The sequence below is a fragment of the Trichechus manatus genome, unplaced genomic scaffold (assembly GCF_000243295.1).
Source record: "Trichechus manatus latirostris isolate Lorelei unplaced genomic scaffold, TriManLat1.0 scaffold00139, whole genome shotgun sequence".
Lineage (NCBI taxonomy): Eukaryota > Metazoa > Chordata > Mammalia > Sirenia > Trichechidae > Trichechus > Trichechus manatus.
Window position 1 is genome coordinate 4,192,814 of NW_004444075.1, and position 24,646 is coordinate 4,217,459.

The 24,646-nt window shown below is 40.5% G+C and overlaps 1 protein-coding gene and 1 pseudogene across 2 annotated transcripts; one reads left to right on the forward strand and one right to left on the reverse strand.

Annotated features, from left to right (window-relative positions):
* Nucleotides 1–1,780: 1,780 nt before the first annotated feature.
* Nucleotides 1,781–22,867, reverse strand: RAB33B (RAB33B, member RAS oncogene family). 2 transcript variants are annotated; one of them, XM_004385481.2, is made up of 3 exons: nucleotides 22,817–22,867; nucleotides 22,337–22,604; nucleotides 1,781–3,158 (listed from the first exon to the last, which is right to left on the reverse strand). In XM_004385481.2, the coding sequence occupies exons 2-3, from the start codon at nucleotides 22,583–22,585 to the stop codon at nucleotides 2,718–2,720; spliced, it is 690 nt and encodes a 229-aa protein (XP_004385538.1). In that variant the 5' UTR covers nucleotides 22,586–22,604; nucleotides 22,817–22,867; the 3' UTR covers nucleotides 1,781–2,717. The 2 variants fall into 2 exon arrangements, with proteins under 2 accessions (XP_004385538.1, XP_023595513.1); XM_023739745.1 differs by having other exon boundaries at nucleotides 22,787–22,835.
* Nucleotides 8,154–9,768, forward strand: LOC101345233 (transforming protein RhoA pseudogene; annotated as a pseudogene).
* Nucleotides 22,868–24,646: the final 1,779 nt, after the last annotated feature.

Here is a 24,646-nt window from a genome sequence, read left to right on the forward strand (position 1 = left end):
TATCTAAAAGCTTTATCCCCATTCAATTGATAGATTTGTTCTTTTTATCTTAATATAAGCATACATACAAAAAAAATTAAAACAATAAATTGTTACAACTGAGATACAAATCTTTTAAAATTAATACAAAGTAAGGTGAAAAAATAAGTCCTTTCACAGAACTAAGAAAAGTATACTTACTACTAACTTCTTACAAAAAGAACTAAAGTTAAATTACTGATTTTTAAACCATTAATACCAGTACTGAAAAACATAAATGTGCTTGTAAACATAAAAGATTACATTTGTAAACTTTTTCCCTCCATTTTAGAAAATGTTTTGGAAAACAATAAAAAATTTCCCTTCTTTAAAAAACTATTACACCCATCACAATGTTCACAGCTGTCATTGTTTTTCTATAAAAATACTTACAAATGAATGTTAATTTAAAAAGAGAACGTCAAACAACTTTAATTCTAGCATGGTTAATAAAAATGGATTAATCTCCCTAAACTCAAATCAAAGCCAGTTGGTTTTCCCATAAGCGCTAATATTTAAAACCGAATGATTATTTTCTGTAATTATTACTTTAAGTTAGTTCAGTTAATAGAATTACCTCATTTTTATAATTAAATTATCCTGAAAGAACCACCATGATGATTAAACAAAAATCCCAAACTAGTGTACATATTTAACTGGTTTTTCACATTCTAAAAATACTAGAAGTACAATCATTTTTTAACTTAATTTCCTCTAAAATTATCAAGGACAGCAATCTATTAAAATCAGTGAATTTACACACTTCAGTTAAAGTTCATGGCTCACATTCCATTCATGTAATAGCTGCATATACAAGCTTGCTATTTTCTTTGTGCAAAATTTTAAATTCAAAATAAAAGTACTTAAGATAAAACTTTTCTTGAAACAGTCTTTCCATCATTGAGGGATAGACAAGATATTTTTCAATATTTAATTTATTTTTCATACTGAGGAACAGCTTGCTGTGACCATACAATTTAAAGAATTTTTAAATTGATGTACAGTCATGTGTCGCGTAACATCCATGATACGTTCTGTGAAATAGGACGTTATGTGATTGGACGCTGTGCAATCACCATATTATATACAGGCAGTCCCCGGATTACAAACGAGTTCCATTTCTAATTCTGTCTTTAAGTCGAACTTGTACCTAAGTTGGAAGAGTTAAGTACAGTTGGGTACGGTTCGTATCCAACATTAGTCAGTCATGTGTTTATCTATAGTGTACCTTTCTATGTATAAAAAACATTAAAGAAACACTTCCAGATACACTAAAACATCTTTAACATAATAATACAGTAGTAATAATGTTTTGATGTGCGTTGCAAAGTAGCACCTGTTTGTTATTACGAACCATTGTATGTACCTTGAATTTTTAATATAATAGGCTTTACAGGGGTTTGTTCATACCTACGGGTTGTACATAAGTCAGACGTTTGTAACCCGGGGACTGCTTGTACTTAGCAAAGCTATATGGGATACTGCAGTGTACTTGTAGTGACTAAATAGCTACTGGGAAGCTATGGCGTTATGTTTGCTATGTCCCGTTCTCCGATCTGGATTTCTGAACTCTGTCATAACCTTACAGGACTACAAATGTATATGTGGTCAGACAGTGCCCAAACGGACGTTATGTGGCGCATGACTGTACTATAACACAATACTATTGGAGAAATACAGGCAGACTCATAGCAATTAGAGCTATGCCCTCAGAGCTACAACCCAAATGGAAGCTGATGATTTGTTAGTTCAGTTTTAGTCATTAAATTGATTGAGGTGGGAGTGGGGAGAGAGGAGAGGAAGAGAGCAAGAGATACTATGACATAGACACAGTCTGAAATGACTCAAAGCTAAAAACAGGTCTCCTTATGGTAGCCAGGAACCATGTTTACCTATTTTCCCCAAGTTACAACTCTTCAAATGCTTTCAATTGGTTTTTCATTGTTTAAAGATGCCAAAATAAAATATAAAGCACCTAACCATGTCACTTCATTTGCTTTAAAATCTGACTTATTTTTGTGTATTTTAATAGACTTAGTAAGAACATAATTCAACTTATTCTTTTTAAAGTAACAATGATTTCTATAGAACTGATTGATACTGATTAGAAATATCAAGAATCCAGAACTGTTGAACAATTCGCTCTTTTGGTACTGAGAACCAGAAAACATTCTGGTTCTAAACATCACTGGTACTAAAGCCTTGGCTCTAAAATGTGCTAATAATAATGCAATTAAAAACATTAGTAATACAAAATAAAGAACTCTGTGGGGAGAGGCAAATACCAGTTTTTATCCTACTGAGGATACCCTCCATTTAAAAGGCATACCAGTAGGTATGTACTAAATTCTTAATAGATTTTTTTCAATCCTAGAAATACAGGACTGAACAGCTGCTGACTCTTAACATCCCATCACACTCTCATTTGAGGGTTTCTTCACTGGGCTCTCGATGAAAAGATATGCTGAGTCACCCTACCTTTGCTTCATTTCAACCTCACCTGAAAACCAACTTTTTCCTTGTGTTGTCACAATGACAAACTTAAGTCGATACAAAGTACAAAAGTAAGCATGACAATGATAAATAGTAAGGTGCCAGGATGATCCCATACATTTGAGATCAAATCTTATGACTTATCACTGTCATACCTCCCAAGTATTTCTTTAGTCAAAATTAGATAGCATCATAAAGACTGTTATTTAGCACCAGCACGTCATTGCAGGCTTTGGTTCAGGCTTCAGGATAATTCCATTATCAGGGGGTTGACTAAGCATTAATGGTTTGTGGCTCTTAAGCTTATGAGCCAAGGTCATAAATATAGCTTCCACATGGTCATTATCATTGGGGTTTTTAGCAGAGGTTTCAAACAAAGGCATACTGTGTGTGTCAGCAAATTTTTGTGCCAAGTCTGTGGGTACTTGAATGGCACTTCTCAAGTCACATTTATTTCCAACAAGAATCCGTGGTATATCACTGGCTAGCAAATGTTGTTTGCATTCTTCTATCCAAGATGGCAGGCTACGAAAACTAGCCATGTTGGTCATGTCATACACAAAGACAACAGCATGAACGTTTCGGTAGTAGTGTTGTACCATGCTCTTTCTGAATCGTTCTTGTCCTGCTGTGTCCCATAACTGAATCTGAAAATGGAAAAAGAAGGAAAACAGAAAATTTCATTTCATTTCATTCCAATTACACATACCGAGAAATTTAATCACCTTTGCATGGTCTTTAGTATTTCTTTATTTAAAATACTTTGATCATTCCTTCCATCATGCGTTTTCAGTGTTATCTATAGAATCCATACTTTATGATACTACTCTTTGTTGTTGTTGTTGCTGTGTGCTGTCAAGTCGATTCTGACTCACAGTGACACTACATGACAGAATCGAACTGCCCCAGAGAGTTTCCTAAGCTGTAATCTTTACGGGAGCATATCGCCAGGTCTTTTCTTCTGCAGAGCCACTGGTGGGTTCAAACTACCGACCTTTCAGTTAGCAGCCAAGGATCCTTGATACTAATCTAGTTACCTCAATGAAATCATAATGCAAGTATAGGAACAAATACTTCAACTTAGTATTTGCTAAATTTCAGTAAGTTAAATTTGTTTGGATAAAATTATCTCTCAAAAAATGATTTTAAAAATGTTAGAGAAAAATACATCAGGATTTAACAAAGATGTTGAGTGTCTAATTCCTGTGGGTTTGGTTACTATATGTTCTTCTCTTTTACGAGTCTAATTTGAAAAATTAGACCTAAGACAGATGTTAAAAGCCATGAGGTCCAGCCTCCAAACTAACATGCATGTACACTGTATGAAATTCAGGCCACCCTGAAAATTTTTAAAAACTAAAAAAATCACTTACCTATCTTAAACATCTCCACCAATAAAATTATTCCCATATGTCCTAGTGGAAATATGAGGGACTGAGGCAAACAATGTCTAAACCTAAATGTAAGTCATGTGTATTCTCTTAAAACACTAAATTATCCCACCTTTGTTTACTTTCTAAAAAACAGTTAACTAATGAGTGTACTGGCCACAGTGGAAAAGACTAGAGGCAGATTTGCTTGGATAACTATGAACTGAAAGTCTTGTACTATAATAGATATTCAGAGTATGAACTGGAAGCCTAAACGGGTGATTTCTCATACAGCGATATGGAAGCAGAGGGAGATTGAGGGGATTTTGTAGAAGGCCCAACAAGTAGGATATAGGATATGAAGACTCCCAAGTGCTCAGGACATGCCAGTACATAGTAAGTGCTCCATTAAGACATATTATTAAATGAATAACTACACTTTTTTACTGTGATTAGAGATGGAAATGTTGATCATCATTCATTTCCATGCTACTTTAATTTTTTGTCTGTTCTAATTTTTTCATCTTTTTTTTTTGGTAGCTCTTTTTAGTTCGAATTTCTCCTTTCTCTTAATATCGTCCCTTTATTCCTAATTAACAAAAACTTAATTTTGCTCTGGGTAGATATATAAGATACTATAAAAAACCTGATTTCTGTATTTGGCAATGGATTATTAGATGCAACCCCAAATCATGGGCAATGAAAGAAAACAACAGATAAACCAGACTTCATCAAAATAAAAAACTTTTGTGCATCAAAGGATATTATCAAGAAAGTAAAAAGACTACCTATAGAATGGGAAAAAACATTTAGAAATCACATATCTGATGAGGGCTTAGTACTGAATATATATAAAGAACTCCTACAGCTCAACAACAAAAAGACAAACAACCCAGCCAAAAATGGGCAAAAGACTTAAACATTTCTTCAAAGAAGATATATAAATGGCCAATAAGCATGTGAAAAGATGGTCAAATCATTAGCCATTAGGGAAATGAATATCAAAACAACGAGATACCATTTCATACCCACTAGATTGGTTATTATTTAAAAAAAAAAAAAAGAAAATAAGTGTCGGTAAGGATGTGGAGAAACTGAAACCCTCATCTAATGCTGGGGAGAATGTAAAATGGTGCAGCTGCTGTGGAAAACCGTTTGGCGGTTCCTCAAAAAGTTAAACACAGAATTACGATATGACCTACCAATTCCACTCCTGGGTATATACCCAAAAGAACTGAAAGCAGGGGCTCAAACAGATACCTGAACACCAACATTCACTGCTGCATTATTCATATTAGCTAAAAGGTGAAAACACCCCAAGTGTCCATCAATAAATGACTGGAAAAGCAAAAGTGGTAATATCCATACAATGGGGTCTTATTCAACCATACAGAGAATGAAGTTCCGATACATGCTACCACATGGATGAATGCTGAAAACATGCTAAATGAACTAAGCCAGATCAATATTGTATGATCCCACTTATATGAAATATGTAGAAGGGGCAAATACATAGAGACAGAAAGTAGATTAGTGGTTACCATGGGTTGGAGAGAAGGAAGCAATGGGGAGTTAATGCTTAATGGATTCAGAGTTTCTGTTTGGAATAATAAAAAAGTTTTAGAAACAAATAGTGATGATGATGGCACAAAATTGTGAATATAATTAATGCCACTGAAGTGTACATTTAAAAATCATTAAAACGGCAATTTTTATGTTACATATATTTTACCACAATTAAAAAAAAACTTGATTTCTCAAGTTCTTTTGGCACTAGGACTGGCCAAGTGACAACGTTCTGGTCAATAAGATGTAAATAGTCCTCTCAGTGAGAGTTTGCAGAAAAACTATTGTTTTTGTGATTTAAAAAAGATGGAGGATTTGGCACATGTATTTCTGCCTGGAATGGGATATAATGCCTTAGAGGTACAGCAGCCATTTTATGAGCATGAAGAAGAGAGCCACACACAAGGATGGCAGAGCAAAGTCCAGCATAAACCTGGAACCTCGCTGGCAGGATGCCATCATACAGACAGCTGGCTTCTGGACTCCTTTTTACATAAGGAAAATAAAACCTTACATGGTTAAATCATGGAAGTTGAATTTCTCTTACCGGTACTGTTGAGTCAGTTCCAACTCATGGCAACCCCATGTGTGTCAGAGTAGAACAATGTTCCACAGTTTCCAATGACTGATTTTTTTTGAAGTAGATAGCCAGGCCTTTCTTCTGAGGTGCTTCTGGGTGGACTTGAACCACCAACCTTTTGGTTAGTAGTCGAGCACTCCCAGGGACTCCGAATTTCTCTTACCTTTAGCTTAACGAATCCTAAAATTATTCACTATGTATACTATTCCAATACCTACACTCCTTATGTTCATATTTACACAGGTAATCACAAGGTTTTACCTCAAATGCACTCCTAGAGATCATGTCACAAAGTGAAAAAAAACTAAACCTATTGCCATCAAGTCAATTCTGATTCATGGCAACACCATGTGCTGGAAGTGAGCTCCATAGGGTTTTCTTGGCTATAATCTTTGTAGAAGCAGATCACCAGGCCTTTCTTCCTCAGCACTGCTGGGTGGGTTTGAAGCACCAACCTTTCAGTTAGTAGCCAAATGCAAACTGTGCCATTCAGGGACCATCACAGAGTAAATTTTATAAAATACCCACCCGGTTATGTAAGCGACATACGTGACAGCTGTGCCCTAAAGGCTCAGTGTCATATAAATCAGAGATAGAAGCAAACCAGTGTCAGCAAAGCAAACAACTATTAACATTTAAGAATATTTAAATCAACAAATATTTAGCACCTGCTATGGACCAATTAGTTAAACCTCTAGGCCTTAGTTTCCTCACCAGTAAAAGTAAAACTTAACTCTAGATCCTATAAAATAAGGAATCATATACCAGCTACACTGACTACGCAAAAAACCAATAAAGTAAATGTACAATTCTTTAAAAGGATAACTTTCTTATATTTTGACCCTAACAAACATGTTAAGAATATCAAACACTCAACATACAATTAAAAACTTTTAAAAATCTACCACAAAGCTACAATGATCAAGACAGTGTGGCACTGGTGTAAAGGCAGATATATGGACGAATGGAATAGAATTGACAGCCCAGAAATAAACCCATCCATCAAATGATCTTCCACAAGAGTGCCAAGACAATTCAATGGGGGGGAAGGAATAGTTGTTTCAACAAATGGCACTGGGACAACATGCAAGAAATGAAGTTGGACCCCCTACCTCACACCATATACAAAAATTAACTCAGAATGGATCAAAGATCTAAAAGTAAGAGCTAAAACTATAAAACTCTTAGAAGAAAACATAGAAGTAAATCTTGGATTAGGCAGTGGTTTCTTAAATATGACACCTAAAGCACAAGTAACCAAAGAATAAATAAGACTAGTTGGACTTCATTTTAAAAATTAAAAATATTTGTACTTCAAAGCACACTACCAAGAAAGTGAAAACACAACTTGTACAATATAAAAAATTTTGCAAATCATATATCTGACAAAGGTCTAGTACCGAGCATAAATAAGCCTTACAACTGAATAATAAAAAAACCAAACCTGTTGCTGTCATATCAATTCTGACTCACTGACCCTAAAGGACAGAGTAGAACTTCCCCACAGGGTTTCCAAGGAGCGGCTGGTGGATTTGAACTGCTGACCTTTTGGTGAGCAGCCGAGCTCTTAACCACTGTGCCACCAGGACTCCAATAAAAAGAAAACCCAATTAAAAAAATGAGCAAAGGACTTGAACAGACATCCCTCCAAAGAAGATACACAAATGGCCAATAAGCAGATGAAAAGATGCTCAACATCATTAGACAGCAGGGAAATACAAACCCAAACCACAATGAGATACCACTTCACACCCACCAGAATAGCTACACTAAAAAAGATGGACAATAACAAGTGTTGGTTAGGATGTACAGAAATTGGAACCCTCATTCATTGCTGGTGGGAATGTAAAATGGTGCATCCACTTGGGAAAATAGTTTTGTGGTTCCTCAAAAAATTAAAACATATAATTACCATATGATCCAGCAATTCCATTCTTAGGTATTTACTCAAGAGAACTGAAAACACGTTCACACAAAAACTTGTACATGAACATTCATAGCAGTATTAATAACAGCTAAAAAGGTGGAAACAACCCAAACATCAATCAACTGATGAATGGATAAACAAAATGTATTAGCCATACAATGGAACATTATTCAGCCATAAAAAGAAACGAAGTACCGAAACACACTACAACATAGATGAACCTTGAAAACATTATGCTTTGTGAAATAATCTAGCACAAAAGGCCACATAGTTTATGATTCTACTTATATGAAATGTCTAGAATAGGAACTCCCCACCAGCCATCCTCCCTCGGTTCTCTCATCAATAGGCCACCGCCACCTCAGCGACCCACCAGCACCTCCAAGCTCCCCACTCGTGAGGCGGAGTCCTTGGCCTCTTCAGAGTCACCAGGGTGCTTTTCATCTGAGAAGTTCAAGGTATTTTGTAGAACTTCTGCTACACAGGCTGTGCATCTTGCAGCACATTTGTAGGTGATGGCGGCCATCAGGAAGAAACTGGTAATTGTTGACGACGGAGCTTGTGGCAAGACCTGCTTGCTCATGGTCTTCAAGTATCAGCTCCCTGAGGTGTACGTGCCCGCAGCCTTTGAGAGCTACGTGGCAGACACTGAAGTGGACGGAAAGCAGGTAGAGTTGCCTTTGTGGGACACAGCTGGACAGGAAGATGATGATCATCTGAGGCCCCTCCCCTACCGGGACACCGATGTTATACATCTGATGTATTTCTCCATTGACAGCCCTGATAGTTTAGAAAACATCCCAGAAAAATACACCCTGGACATTTCTGTCCCAGTGTGCCCATCACCCTGGTTGGGAACAAGAAGTGTCTTTGGAACGATGAGCACACAAGGCAGGAGCTAGCCAAGATGAAGCAGGAGGCGGGTAAAACCCGAAGGCAGAGACATGGCAAACAGGACTGGTGCTTTTGGGTATATGGAGTGTTCAGCAAAGACCAAAGATGGAGCAGGGGAGGTTTTTGAAATGGCCACAAGAGCGGCTCTGCAAGCCGACGTGGGAAGAAAAAATCTGGGTGCCTTGTCCTGTGAAACCTCACTGCGGGCACAGCCCTCATGCAGTTAATTCTGAAGTGCTGTTTATTAATCTTAGTGTATGATTACCGGCCTTTCCCACTTATCTATAATTTACCTAGGATTACAAATCAGAAGTCATCATGCTACCAGTATTTAGAAGTCAGCCACGATTATTAACGACGTTCAAGCCCTCTGGCCCGCGAGGGCCCTCTGACGCTGCTCTAACAGCCCTCCTCTGCACTCCCGCCTGACACACCAGGCGCTAATTCAAGGGATTTCTTAACTTCTTGCTTTTTTCTAGACAAAGTTGGTAACTTTTGTGAATAGGCTGTAACTACTTTATAACTAACATATCCTGCCTATTATCTGTCAGCTGCAAGATACACTGGTGAGTTACCACTTCATAACTTTCCTCCTGAATGGGCTTCATTGGCATAGCTCTGAAGTAGGCATCCAGTTTTTTGAAAATGTGCTCAGTCAGAAAGGCCCAAGTCCATGTAATTGTGGCCAAGTTACAGTTCTATGGTTTCATGTTACCTTACAGTTACTGTGTGATTAGTGCCATTTAATGTATGTTACCAAAAAGAAATATATCTTACCCCAGACTAGATGTAGTATTTTTTTGTATAACTGGATTTCATAATACTGATATTTGTCTTCTCTGCAAAAACTGTATTTTTTTTTTTATTGTGTTTTAGGTGAAAGTTTACAGAGCAAATTAGTCTCTCATTCAAAAATTTATACACAAATTGTTCTGTGACATTAGCTGCAATCCCCACAATGTGTCAGCACTCTCCCCCTTTTCCTTTTCACCCTGGGTTCTCCACGTCCATTCATCCAGTTTTCCTGTCCCTTCCTGCCTGGCTCATCTTTGCTTTTGGGCAGGTGTTGCCCATTTGGTCTCATATACTTGACTGAACCAAGAAGCACGTTCCTCACCGTGTGTTACTGTTTGTTTTATAGGCCTGTCTAATTCTTTGGCTAAAAGGTGGACTTCGGGAGTATTCACTTCTGAGTTAGCAGCGTGTCCATGGGCCATAGTCTTGGGGGTACTTCCAGTCTCTGTCAGACCAGTAAGTCTGGTCTTTTTTTGTGAATTTGAATTTTGTTCTCCATTTTTCTCCCACTGTCTGGGACCCTCTATTGTGATCACTGTCAGAGCGGTTGGTGGTGGTAGCCAGGCTAGTTCCTCTGGGCTCAGGCTGGTAGATGCCGTGGTTCATGCGGTCCATTAGTCCTCTGGACTAATCTTTCCCTTGTGTCTTCGGTTTTCTTCATTATCTTTTGCTCCGAACATGATGAGACCAATAGATGATCTTAGATGGCCGCTTGCAAGCTTTTAAGACCTTAGATACTACTCACCAAAGTAGAACGTAGAACATTTTCTTTATAAACTACATTATGCCAATTGACCTAGATGTCCCCCAAGCCCATGGTCCCCAGCCCTCAGCCCCAGCAACTTAGTCCCTCAAGATGTCTGGATGTGTCTAGGAAGCTCCTTAGAAGCAAGGATGGCGAGACTATCTCTCACATACCTTGGACATATTATCAGGAGCGATCAGTCCCTGGAGAAGGACATCATGCTTGGTAAAGTAGAGGGTCAGCGAAAAAGAGGAAGACCCTTGATGAGATGAACTGACACAGGCTGCAACAGTGAGCTCAGGCATGACGACGGTGAGGACGGCACAGGACCGGGCAGTGTTTTGTTTTGTTGTACATAGGGTCACTATGAGTCAGAACTGACTCAACGGCACCTAACAACAGAAGCTTCTATGACTTTGCCTTGTTCAAGTTGTGCTGACTTCCCCTACTGTGTTTGTTGTCTTTCCCTTCACCAAAGTTAACACGTCTACTATCCAGTTAGCGATTTCCCCTCTTTCACCTCTCCCCTACCTCTTAACCATCAAAGATTCTTTCTGTGTGTAAACCTTTTCATGAGTTTTTATAATACTGGTCTCATACAGTATTTGTCCTTTTGTGATTGACTTATTTCACTCAGGATAATGTCCTCCAGATTCATCCATGTGGTGAGATGTTTCACAGATTCATCACTGTTCTTTATCGTTGCATAGTACTCCATTGTGTGTATGTACCATAGTTTGTTTATCCATTCATCTGTTGATGGGCACTTAGGTTCTTTCCATCTTTTTGCTATTGTAAATAATGCTGCAATGAACATGCGTGTGCATATGTCTATTTGTGTCACAGCTCTTATTTCTCTAGGATATATTCCTAGGAGTGGGATTGCTGGATCATATGATATTTCTAACTTTTTAAGGAAGCGCATATAGTTTTCCATACTGGTTGTAGTATTTTACATTCCTACCAGCAGTACATAAGAGTTCCAATCTCCTTGCAACATTTCCAACATTTATTTCCTGTGTTCTGATTCATGCCAGTCATGCTGGGGTGTGATGGTATCTCATTGTAGTTTTGATCTCCATTTCTCTAATGGCTAATGATTGCGAGCACTTCCTCGTGTGTTAACTGCCTGAATGTCTTCTTTGGTGAAGTGTCTGTTCAAATCCTTTGCCTATTTTTTAATTGGATTATTTGTTTTTTTGTTATTGAGGTGTTGAAATATTCTATAGATTTTAGAGACTAGACCCTCATCAGATATACTGTAGCCAAAACTTTTTTCCCAGTCTAGAGGTTCTCTTTTTACTCTTTTGGTGAAGTCTTTTGATGAGCATAGGTGTTCAATTTTAGGAGCTCCCAGTTATCTAGTTTATCTTCTGACATTTGTGCATTGTCATTTATGGTTTGTATTGTATTTATGCCGTGTATTAGGGCCCTGGAGCCCTACTGGCACTCTGATTAAGAGCTACAGCGAGCTACAGCTTCTAACCAAAAGGTCAGCAGTTCAAATCCAGCAGCCCCCCCTTGGAAACCCTATGGGACAGTTCTACTATGTCCTATAGGGTCGCTATGAGTCGGAATCAACTCAACGGCAACAGGTATTAGGGCCCCTAGTGTTGTCCCTATTTTTCCTTCCATGATCTTTATCGTTTTAGGTTTTATATTTAGGTAGCGTATTGGTTTTTTTTAAAAAAAGAAAGTGTATTTGAAAACAAAGTCAGATGGAAAATTCATTTTAAAAAATGTATAGAAATGGGCAGCTCCTGTCCAAAGATGAGATGAGAAGGCAGACGGTCAGGAGCTGGTTGAATAGACACGGGAAATACAGGATGGAAAGGAGGAGTGTGCTGTCACAGTATAGGGAGAGCAACTAGGGTCACATAACAGTATACGTATAAATTTTTGTAGGAGAGACTAACTTGAATTGTAAACTTTCACTTAAAACACAACAATAAAATAAATAAATAAAAATGTATAGAATAGGCAAATCCACAGAGGCAGAAAATAGATCAGTGGCCTGAGGGGCTAGGGCGGGAGAGAAATGAGGAGTGATCGTTAATGAGTATGGAGTTTCTTTTTAGGATGACAAAATGTTCTGGCATTAGAAAGACGGTTGCACACCCTTGTGAATGAATATATTAAAAACCACTGAATTGTATACTTTAAAAAGGTAAATTTTATAGTATGTGACTTATATCTCAAATTAAAAAAAACCCTCAAACTATATTTTTAGTATTTAGAAAGATATTTTGGGAATAATTTGGATGCCCCATGTAAAAGCTATCCAAAGATACTGGGGTCAATTTTTTCTCTTTTAATAACACTTCCTCTAAGCTCAGGTATTCAAAAATCATTTCATCGATGAAGAATGTTTTATGTTTTAAAAAGTATATTTATAAGTGAAAAAATAAAAAGCATACTTATTTTCTTTAGTATTACTAATTAACCAAGAGACTTTGCTTTTTATTTGCGGCAGGCTTTTGAATGATTTTCAGTCAAGCTGGACAATTTCAGACTTATTCCAGCATGGGCTGCACGCCCGTGTCGGTCGTTGTACTGACTGACTTTCAGGGTCCATTCAACCCTCGGACAGTGAGATTCCTGAGTACCCAGGGGATACTAACTCCGTTTACATATGTGATCCACCTAGTTTAAAACTCTTTTAATCGCCTCTCAAACACATGTGGGAAAACTATGACAAATGAAGAGCCTAATTTGAGGCTTGGTGATGTACCTCACTGCAACAGAAGAGGTTTGGGACTTTAACCATTACAGAGGTGAACTGCCGAACGACCGGAAGTTGTGGGAGGAAACTGCATCGAGCTCACCTGGTTGGAAAACAGGGGCCTGGCTGTTTGCAGCTGGTGGGGAGGCCCTCGCATGCTCTGTGAATTAGTTAATACCCTAATATACTAACAATGCTTTTCTTTAAGGCAATTTCTCCCTTTATTTCTATTTTTCTATGTTTTCCATAACAAATATGCATTTCTTTTATAAGAATGAGCTAAACTTAAAAAAAAAACAAATAATTACACAGAATTTAGACCTGCCTCAAAACTGTGAAAAGTCCTCAACAAATGCAAGTGGTGGTGAGGAGGATGTTTCTCTCTAAGAAAATCCTTAGTTTGTTTATTTGCTTGAAGATGGGATTGACTCAACAAGATCTCATCAATCTCATTCGAGACTCTATGCATTCTAATCATATTAAAACTTCCAGGCAACAAAAAGTATGAAGTAAGAACTCTTCACAATATATCGAAAAGCTATAAAAGTAATTATAAAGTTAATAAGGCATTTACAAAGGAATATTTAAAAAAGAGCTTCAAAATTTCTCTCACAGACTTGCTAAAACAAGTAAAGGCCTACGGCATAGACCTGCTGCGTTTCAAGTCTGCACACACGGAAGCTCCAAGAGGAGATGAGGGCAAGGGCGCTGGGGACTCAGCAAAGGAAGGTTGGACAACTGAAAAAAACTGTTGGCCCTAAAAGGCTAGAGAAAACTTTGGTAAAAGAGAGACAGACAAATAGACACTAGGTGGAGAACGAAAACCATGACAGCCTAGAAAAATCTTGAGGTTTAGCTATGAGTAGAATGGTTCACAATGTTTAAAAAAAGAAAAGAGAAAGATACTTTGGAACTAAAGGAAGCGACATGCTTTTGCCTGGTACACATTACATTAGGATGGATTTTCAGAGCAGTTTTTCGCGATTTGAGATGTAAAGCTCTTAGAAAAAATGATTAACGTGATCTCGTAAATATTATTAATATTTTAAATATTATAAAGACAACATAAAACATACTTCCTGTAATAATACTTGATGAATCTCTGCTTTAAAGCCCAAAATCAAGTTCCAACAAAAACAACCTGCTATTTGCTAAATCCTAAGAGTAGATTCTCATTGCTTATGAAAACAGTTTTAATAGTTTAATCATCCAAAATGAGAAATGATCTGACTTTAAAATGATTTAACATATACTTTTTGCTTGACCACAAATGTTAATGGTATTAACCCAAATTGTTTTCCTTTCTTCGATCAGCTAGCAAATTTCCTCTTCCCCTGTTCTTCCAAAGAACACATTTTTATTTTTGCTTATAAACAGCCTACATAAAAGACCATTTTTTAACTATACAGAGCATCTACTAACAACTTGTAAATCATGAACATCATAACTAGCACTCTTAACATTTCAAGAGACCTATTTTTACTTTGGGCATGAGGAGTACAAATATGTACATAAAATGTACAGAACCAAACGGTAAAATTTTTGAATAAAATTTTAGCTTCCTAACAAGAAGTAGTACCAAATTTTGAAAGGAATACTTTTTTTAAAACGAAGACTTTAATTACAGTGTAATTAAAAAGATAAGGAAGACAGCAAGCAGTGAGAGAAAGGACACAGAGCTAAGAGTTGGGAGACTTGGGTTGTAATCCCACCACTGCAACCAACTTGTGGTGGGTGACCTTGGAACAATCATTGAGCCAAGTTATCTAACATTATGGGCTAATCTCACTTCTTTACAGTTATCTTTAAAAAAAAAAAAAAAAAAAAAAGCTTGTTACCTTAGAGAAAAGGATACACACAAATTTAGGAACAGTAATCCTCTCTCCCCTTCCGTTCTCTGCTCATTTTTTCATAATCACCATCTCTCCTGAAGGTATGAGCATTTACTCTTAAACTACCAATACTCATTCGGGGCTTAGCACATTCCAGGTACTATGCTAAATCCTTTACGTGCATTATCTTATTTAATATACACAACTCTACGTAATAATTACCCAACTTTGCAGAAGAGGAAACTGAGGTCTACCAAGAAGGTTAAGTAATTCACCTGGGGTCACAAAGCTACTAAGCGTTAAGGCAAGGATTTAAGCCTGGGCTTCCTAATTCTGTAGCAGACACTAGATGTTTTCCCCAGCCCAGCATCCACTCCCACTTGTGTTAAGAGCATCCCATTTTCCTTGGGGAACTATCCCTCTCCAGCTTTTAATTCAAGTGAACCCAGGGCTGGGCATGTGACCCAGGCTTGACCAATGAGAACACTGTGTCCCACTACCATCACCACCACACTCTAAGAATGGGCATGTCCCCCAGTCCTCAATCAGAATCACCAAGTCTCCATTTTAGGACTGTTGTCAGAATGCGGGAAAGAAGAATTACTCCTGGGCTTTTCAGTTATGTGAAACAGTAAATTCCCATATTGCTTAAGCTAATTTGAGCAAAAGTGTCCTAACCCAGACTACAAAACAAGAGAGCTTAACCTCTTTAAAAATTCTAGGAAAGTAAATAGTTCTCTCTTCTCCACCTCTGAGTGCACTCAGCAGTGTTGTCATCTTCAGAAGAAGTGGTACAAGAATCTCAGGCTTCTCAAACCATGCTGGAAGAACAATGGGAGAGCTGACCCAGTTCCAGGCATCATCCATACAGTGGTAAGGGGGTGGGTTTGTGAAACCATATCTTGCTTGAGTCATGCAGGTCCCAGGACCGAACCACTGCAACGCAATATCTCTGCCAGACCTCAGCCCTAAACCCTCAAAGGGTTTCCTAGCTAAGGGGTCACAAGTTAAGATTCTCAAGCACTCTTGTTAGGGCACTTTGAGTGCTGATACTCTCATTCACTGAATTCCAATGCAAATCAAATCAAGCAGACCAATTTGTTACTACTAATCCCAAAACCACATTTTAAAAGATAAAATTACCAATTTAATTCTTATAAGGTAAGGCACAGGATGGCTTCATATAAAAATATTCTTTGACTGATCGACATAAACTTACTTATAAAGATCAAGACAGAACAATGGATAAGTATAAATAACCTAAAATAAATTACATTTGGCTTCAGCATTCATTGTATATCATCTTCATCATGCTATAAAACAAACCTCTACTTTTCTCTCTCCACATGTTAACTGTGTTGGGCATTTAGTTCTCATCTACACTCCCAAACCTCATCTTCATACTGATTATTTCTCCTGTGCTCCAATCCCACATTGCCAGCTGCCAATCAGTTATTTTGAATATACCATCGCCTCAATAAACATGACTAAAACCTTTTTACAGAAGTCCTTCAAAATTCAATGTTCCATAAAGTACTTCCTCATCTCTATTAATGGTACTATCTACTGCTATGGACCCAGATCCACAACCTCAGTCATCTATGAGTCCACTTCCTTCTCTTTACCAAAAGTCAGTTACTGAACCTTTTGGCTTTATCTTCACTTTTATCACTTTCTTTCCAATAGCTTCCCTTACTTATTACCTCAGTTCTGGATTTCCAGAGCAGCCTACCACCTGATCTCCTTGCTGCCATACATTCAACACTTATCCTGAGTACCTGGTACCTGATGAGGTTGTCAGTGGTTTACTGGTAGAATTCTCACCTTCCACGCAAGAGACCTGTGTTCGATTCCTTGCCAATGCACCTCATGTGCAGCTACCACCCATCTGTCAGTGGAGGCTTGCATGTACTATGATGCTGAACAGGCTCAGCAGAGCTTCAAACTAAGGAGGATCAGAAAGAGAGGCCTGGTGATCTACTTCAGAAAATCAGCCAATGAAAACCCTACGGATCACAATGGTCATGGGGATGGCAGATGACCGAGCAGCGTTTCATTCTGTTGTGCCTGCGGCCCCCATAAATCAAGGGCCCACTTGATAGCAGCTAACAATACCTACTACATGGTTTAAGAACTGAGCTAGACACTGGAGGAAGCCTGGGGAATTATCAGACATGAATCCTGCCCTAAGAATGAATAAGACCTACTAAGGGAGGTAAGATGAGTCACAATACAACAAGGAAAGAGACAGCATTTAAAGGGTCAGCCAAGGTGCTAAAAGGAGTTCACAGAAAGCAGCAGCAGAAATAGAGTGAGGAAGAAGGAGAAAATTATTATTATTGTACTTTAGATGAAGTTTTACAGAACAAACTAGCTTCTCATTAAACAGTCGGTACACATATTGTTTTATGATGTTAGTTAACAACCCCACGACATGTCAACACTCTCCCTTCTAGACCTAGGGTTCCCTATTACCAGCTTTCCTGTGCCCTCCTGCCTTCTAGTCCTTGCCCCTGGGAGGTGTGCCCCTTTAGTCTCATTTTGTTTTATGGGCCGGTCTAATCTTTGGCTGAAGGGTGAACCTTAGGAGTGACTTCATTACGAGCTAAAAGGGTGTCCGAGGGCCATACTCTCAGGGTTTCTCCAGTCTCTGTCAGGCCAGTAAGTGTGGTCTTTTTATGTGAGTTAGAATTTTGTTCTACATTTTTCTCCAGCTGTCCAGAACCCCCTACTGTGATCCCTGACAGAGCAGTCAGTGGTGGTAGACGGGCACCATCTAGTTGTACTGCACTCAGTCTGGTGGAGGCCGTGGTAGTTGTGGTCCATTAGTCCTTTGGACTAATCTTTCCCTTGTGTCTTTAGTTTTCTTCATTCACGAAAGAGAAAATTCTTGATAGAGATGTACTAAATTGAATAAGCAGATACACTGAGTGGAGAAATACGAGAAAGGGGGCTATCCCAGGCAAAGAGTTGGAAAAGCAAGGGGGAAACAGTGGGATCAGCAAATAGTTGGCTGGAACATAGGGCACTTGAAGGAAATTAATGGGAAATAAAATAAGAAAAGCAGTCTAGATCCAGATGAAACCAACCCAAACCAAACCTACTGCCGTCAAGTTGATTCTAACTTATAGCGACCCTATGGGACAGAGTAGAACTGCCCCACAGGGTTTCCAAGGAGCAGCTGGTGGATTCGAACAGCTGACCTTTTGGTTAGAAGCCAAGCTCTTAACCACTGTGCCACCAGGGCTCCGATCCAGATGAAGGCCTCTGTTAATTTAACAAGTTGGAACTTTAATCTGTAATATGACGGAGAACTACCAAGGGTGTGTGAAGCAGGGGAGACTAACTCTCTAAAGTGCAACATTAACCTGGCATTTTAGGAACTATGTACAAAATAGTTTAACTGAAGAAGAATGTAGGTGGGAGACAAGTTAAGCTGCTGCAATAGTTTGAGAGAGGGTTTAGAGAAGCACCTGAACTAGGGTTTTGAAGAGAGGATGGGTGAGAAAAATTGTGGAGATAGAAAAGTGACTGGATTTAGGGCGCAAAGGGAAGGGGGGAGGCCACAAGGATGAAAAGGGATGACAACATAGATGGTGCAGAGAAGGAATATAGGAGACAGATTTGCCAAGAAAGAAGAACTCACTTCAGACACTGGAGGCAAAGAAGGGATTATCCAAATAGCCGGTTCAGAAGACAGAAGGAAATACAGAATGACAGCTGAGGAGAAAAGTATGGACCCAAAATTTGGAAGTTATCTTCACAGAAGTGATAGCTGAAGGCAAGGGACTGATAAGGGGAGAACACAGAGAGAGAAAAACTGGTTGAGGGGTAGACTGAGTCTCTCTCAATTCATCCTCAATTGCTATTATATTTATCATCCTACAATACTTCAAACATTTTAGCGTGCATACAAAATGAACCACCACTCATCTGTTAGTCTGTTGTGCTGTGGTGGCTCTTGTGTTGCTAGAAGCTATGCCACTGGTATTTCAAATACAACAGTGTCACCCATGGTAAACAGGTTTCAGTGAAGCTTCCAGACTAAGACAGACTAGGAAGAACGATCTGGAGATCTACTTCTAAAACATTTGCCCAGTGGCTCTGTAGGAAAAAGATGTGGTAGTCTGCTTCTGGAAACCCTATGGGGTCACCATGAGTTGGAATCGACTCGACGGCAGTGGGTTTGGTGTTTGGGTATATCACTTTTCAGTTTCAAAAACAAGAACACACAAAAAAAATCTCTCTCATCAAGTTGGAGACTCAAGTCAATGGCTAGGGCCTCAGAAAGAAGACAAAGAATCTCAGAGGCCAGGTCCCTATCAACATAGCCAAATAACACGTGAGGCTAAAGCTCGGGGGGAATACCATATTTTTTCACAAATAGCATGCCCACACATATAATGTGTGGAAATGATTAAGTAAAAACAGTTCTGACATAGAGCAAGAGTTATTTGTGAAAAATGCAGTAATCCCAGAAAAATGTTTTCTCCTTACTCCTCTCATCCAGAAGAATGAACTCTGTACTGCCAAATCCATCACACCTGTGGTTCTGATTTACTTATCACTGCCAGCACTCACTCCAGTAATTAAGTATTCAATTTTATACAATAGACGTGTTTTATCTTTTTCAAATATTAAAAAGAAAACAAAAGTTACTATGGAGTCAATTCTGACTCATGGTGACCCATGTATGTCAGAGTAGAATAGTGTTCAATAGGGTTTCAATGGCTGATGTTTTGGAAGTAGACCACCAGGTCTTTCTTCTGGGGTGGATTTGAACCTCCAGTCTTTTGGTTAGCAGCCAAGCACATTAACCGTTTGCACTATCCAATTTGCACCAGACTCATCTGTGACCTTTATGTATAAATGGCAACCTAAGAAGAGGTAGAGGGACTGTAAATTCCAACTCCTTTCCCCTCTATCATTTTTTGGCATTTCCTGCTCCCATTTATTTTGGAATTTCTTTCTCCTTCTGCTGTCTGCATATGCCCTCCTGATGGTGCCAATGGGGGGAATAATAACGTTTTAGTCACCAGGGAAGGCAAATAACTTTTCAATGGTACCAACTCTGAACCAGGTGTTTCAGATATGTTCTCATCTAATCCTCACACCAGCCTGATAAGGTATCATTATCCTCATTTTTCGGAAGAGAAAAAAGACTGAAAGATGGGGGACTTGTCTAAGTACTAGCGTGACAAACCGTCTCGGTTTGCCCAAGACTGAGGGGGTTCCAGGGATGTGAAACCTCAGTTTTAAAAGAGGGACAATCGTAGTCAAAGTTGGTCACTCTACGAAGGACATGTAACCTGTACTTACATTTTCATAGGTTTAGATTTGAACCAATGTCAGTTGGGCTCCAAAGCCACCACATTTTCTCTCAGAACTACTTTTCTCAATCTAAACCACCTCTAAACCTCTGAACTCCCCATTTTTTTCCTTCCTCCACAGGTCTTCTGGCCTAACCTAACTCTAGTGAAAAAACGTCCCCCCTCTTCTTATCTATTTTTTTCCTCTTCAATGTATACAAATTTTTAACTCCCTAATACAATACACCCAAAGCACTACCACTGGCAGCTTGTATAGGATAATTTTTCAACAGGTAAAAGCGCCCACAGAAGGTGTCATGGATTGAATTATGTCCTCCCAAAAATGTGTCTATCAATTTGGCTGGGCCATGATTCCCAGAATTGTGTGGTTGGCCTCCATTCTGTGATTGTAATTTTATGTCAAAGAGGATTAGGGTGGGATTGTAACATCCCTGATCCAATGTAAAGGGAGTTTCCCTGGGATGTGGCCTACACCACCTTTTCTCTCAAGAGATAAAAGGAAAGGGAAGCAAACAGAGAGTTGGGGACCTCATACCATCAAGAAAGCAGTGCCAGGAGCAGAGCACGTCCTTTGGACCGGGGTCCCTGCACAGAGAAGCTCCTAGTCCAGGGGAACATTGATGAGAAGGCCTACAGAGAGAGAAAGCCTTCCCCTGGAGCTGATGCCCTGAATTTGGACTTTCAGCCTACTTTACTGTGAAGAAATAAATTTCTCTTTGTGAAAGCCACCCACTTGTGGTATTTCTGTTGTAGCAACACTAGATGACTAAGACAGAAGGGTTGATTTTATTTCTCCTTTAGAGTCCCTGGGTGGTGCAAATGGTTAACATGCTTAGCTGCTAACTGAAAGGTTGGAGGCTTGAGTCTGCCCAGAGGAACCTTGGAAGAAAAGCCTGGTGATCTACTTCCAAAAAATCAGTTACTGAAAACCCTACGGAGCACAGTTCTACTCTGACATACATAGGGTCGCCAGGAGTCGGAATCAACTGCAACTGGTTTTTTATTTCTCCTTTATCGTTATTAGCAATAAAACTCTTTGGTGGGGGTAGAGGGGTCAAAAAACCAAAAAATAAATTGTTCTTGCCTCAAGGATGTGAGAGCAGAAGTGGAATAGTACACCAACTAAAGATGAACACCGTAATTTGAAGCAAAACGTAGAAGCAGAATAAGGAAGGCAGGCCAGTTCCTAGGGCTGACATGCTTTATGGGCTGGTATTAGCAGGTGGCTGAGGGGCTGGCAGTAGCTTGGAATGATTAACTGTGTAGGTTTACACCATCACGACCCTGTCACTGATCCTCATTCTCCAATGTGCCCCTCACAACTCCAGCCCCGGCCTTTGGACCTACTACCCTCAATACTGTTATATGGTGTTCCCAGTCTCAGCAACCACCAATAACGACTTAAAGGGAAGAAGTGGGGGAGGAGTCTGAGGTGGAGCCAAGAGACACGCTTCTGACAACCCAAGTAGGAACTATCTTGTACAGAATGTTTCCGCAGGGAAATTTTTCTAAACAAACCAAGGCCATACAGAAACTATTGTAGCAAAACTGCATGCAAGAGAATACCTAAGTACTTCCTCACAGGCAAGGGGCTGTACTTCCACAGTACCTAGGGCAATGCTCAATCAAACAAATTCTTAATAAATAACATTATTTATTAAATGAATTTTTCATGTTGGAAATACCGCACTGTTTTTCCTTTGGTCTGACTTCATTGACTCCCAGCGCACAAGACAGCCAATGAGTCAGTGGATACCCCCTACACTCTTGCCGCTCAACGTGAGGTCCACGGGCCAGCTGCATATGATCACCCAGGAGCTGGATAAATCTGAATTTTTTAAACAACATCCCTAGGTAAATCGGCTGCACATTAAAGTTTGAGAAGCATCGCCTTAGAAGTTTGCTATATACAAGTCTTTCCAATCCCTATCTCCAACGTCCACATCAGCGTGAGAAAAAACGGAGCGCACAACTTACACAGGGTCAACGATTAACCTACGGTGGGGTTGGGATACTTGCCACCCCGGGGCGTCCTTCCTCCCTGACGATCTTCCAACCGCTCACCTTGATGCGCTCTCCATCAATATCCACCGCTCGTTCTCGGAAATCCACTCCTATAGTGGCCTCGGTGCGGTCGGGGAAGCGACCAGCGCAAAAGCGATACGTCAGGCACGTCTTGCCCACATTGGAGTCGCCGATCACGATGATCTTGAAGATGCGGGAGCGGGCTGGAGGCAGAAGCCGTGAGGTCCCCGACCCTGTGCCGCTGGACGAGAAGCTTGCCTCCAGCGACGACTCCACCTCTGAAGCCATTCTCCCCACCCGCCCCAAACTGAGGCGGAGGAAAGGAGACAGAAAAGCTGGGAGATTACGCCACCCCCCCGCCCCGGCTGCGCAACGTCCCCAGAGCCACCGCCCTCCACCCGGGCAGCGCGCGTGCGCACCTCCCCAAGCCCGCCCCCCACGCAGGTGGGGCGCCCACCGGCCCATCCCTCCCCACCCGCCACTCCGCACCTAGCATAACTTGGGCCCATGCCGGTGTACCTGCGAAGATGGAGAGCCGGTTGAGAGCTTTATAGCTGCAGAGAAGGGCGGCTGAGCCAAGCGCCTCAGGCCCCGCCCCCTAGCTGGTCGGGCCCCGCCACGTCCAAGGTTCCCACCCTCCAGAGGAAACCACGCAATCACTTTGGGGGCGGAGAGAGAAAAGCAGCTGAGAGGAAGGTGGTACGGCCAGACAACCTCCTCTCGCGAGAGGTCCGAGAAACCGCCTTGGACGGGGGCGTGTGCCTGGGGGACGGTGGTAAGGAGCGCAGGAGGAGTGGACGCCGCGGTTGTCTCCGTGGTGGACCTGTCCGTGGGTCGGCCACGGACCCGGAGACGGGTTCCCTTGGCTTGCAGCTGGGGGCTGCAGGGTCGGCAACGCCTCCCGCCTTCCCTGGGCTCCCTGGAACGTGGTAGTTGGGGCAGCGGCGAGAACTGGATGGACTCGGGTACGAGGCGCCGCCTGGAACCCTCCTGTCGGGGGGCGCACTTGGAGGTGGGCTCTGGGCGGCGCTGAGCTGTGCAGCCTTCAATCTTGACAGGCGTTTTGTCGTCAGTGGGCCGGCGAGAGATCGAGGCTACCCGCCTCGTCCGCACAGAGATTTCCGCTAAGCGCTCCCTGGGCCATGGGAAGGTATCCACGGGATTCTGGGGCCCAAGGCTAATTCCGATAATGCCCCGAGCCCAAGAAGTAGAGCTGGTCACGTGTGGACTATTTGAGGGTATTGACCCCGGGAGTTGTTACTAGACGGCCTTTCTAGTGAAAATAAAACCCATTATGCCCTAGTTGTGTCTCAGTGCCTGAGTGACGGTGATGCACCGTTAAATATTACTGAATGCAGTTGTTTTAGGCTAACTACCTAAGGAAAATATTAATGCGAGACCACCCAACCTGAAAGAATCTTCCCTGGATTACCATGATTTCCTAGAGGAAACCTATACACTGAGTCACACAAAAGGTTCAAGATGCGCAATTACTGCTTTTTGTTAAAAGTTTTGTTTTACAATGACAAGGCTGCATTTTTTCTGTTTGAGTAGGTGGTTATGCTGTTTGGAAGGTGAAGGACTATAGAAAAGGAGGACATAGCAGCATAATTGAGAGGAACAACACAACACTAGAAATTCTAGGAAAGGAAATAACCATCAGATAAAATGAAAATGTAGACAGAGCACATTAGTGGTAGAACCTGAACTGCCCAGAGTTGCCAAGAATTTGCAAAAACCTTAAATTTCTGTTTTCGTCTAGAGGCTTTGTACAGTCACTAATATACCAAGTTATAAATGTTAGCACAAAAAGAAAAAGTTTACTAACCTTCTGTCTCAGTCATCTAGTGCTGCTCCAACAGAAATACAAGTGGATGGTTTTAACAAAGAGAACTTTATTCTCTCATAGTCCAGTAGGCTGCAAGTCCAAATTCAGGGCATCAGCTCCAGGGGAACGCTTTCTCCATCGGCTCTGGAGGAAAGTCCATGTCATCAGTCTTCCTTTGGTCTGGGAGCTTCTCTGCGCAGGAACCCCAGGTCCAAAGGACGGGCGCTCTGCTCCCAGCACTGCTTTCTTGGTGGTATGAGGTTCCCATGTGTCTCTGCTTGCTTCTCTCTTTTATATCTCAAAAGAGATTGCATTAAGACACCGATCTTGTCAACCTCTTCAGTATAACCTCATCACAGTGACAGAATTTACTACTGTCTTTTGCTGTTTAAGTTTTTGTGATTATGTGTTTTGTCTTACCTACTAGATTGCCAACTGCTGACTACTGACTGGAAGTACATTGTTATTCAGCAAATGATAAATAGTGAGAAATTTCTTGTGTAAGGATTGTAGGTTGAATC

Bases quoted from the DNA above. Each gene is read 5' to 3' on its own strand.
- RAB33B (XM_023739745.1), bottom strand. From the start codon at position 22,806: ATGGGCCCAAGTTATGCTAG. The intron at 22,605-22,786 runs GTGCGGAGTGGC...CCTCCGCCTCAG, and splicing joins ATGGGCCCAAGTTATGCTAG to TTTGGGGCGGGTGGGGAGAA. The intron at 3,159-22,336 runs GTGAGCGGTTGG...TTCCATTTTCAG, and splicing joins TTGATGGAGAGCGCATCAAG to ATTCAGTTATGGGACACAGC.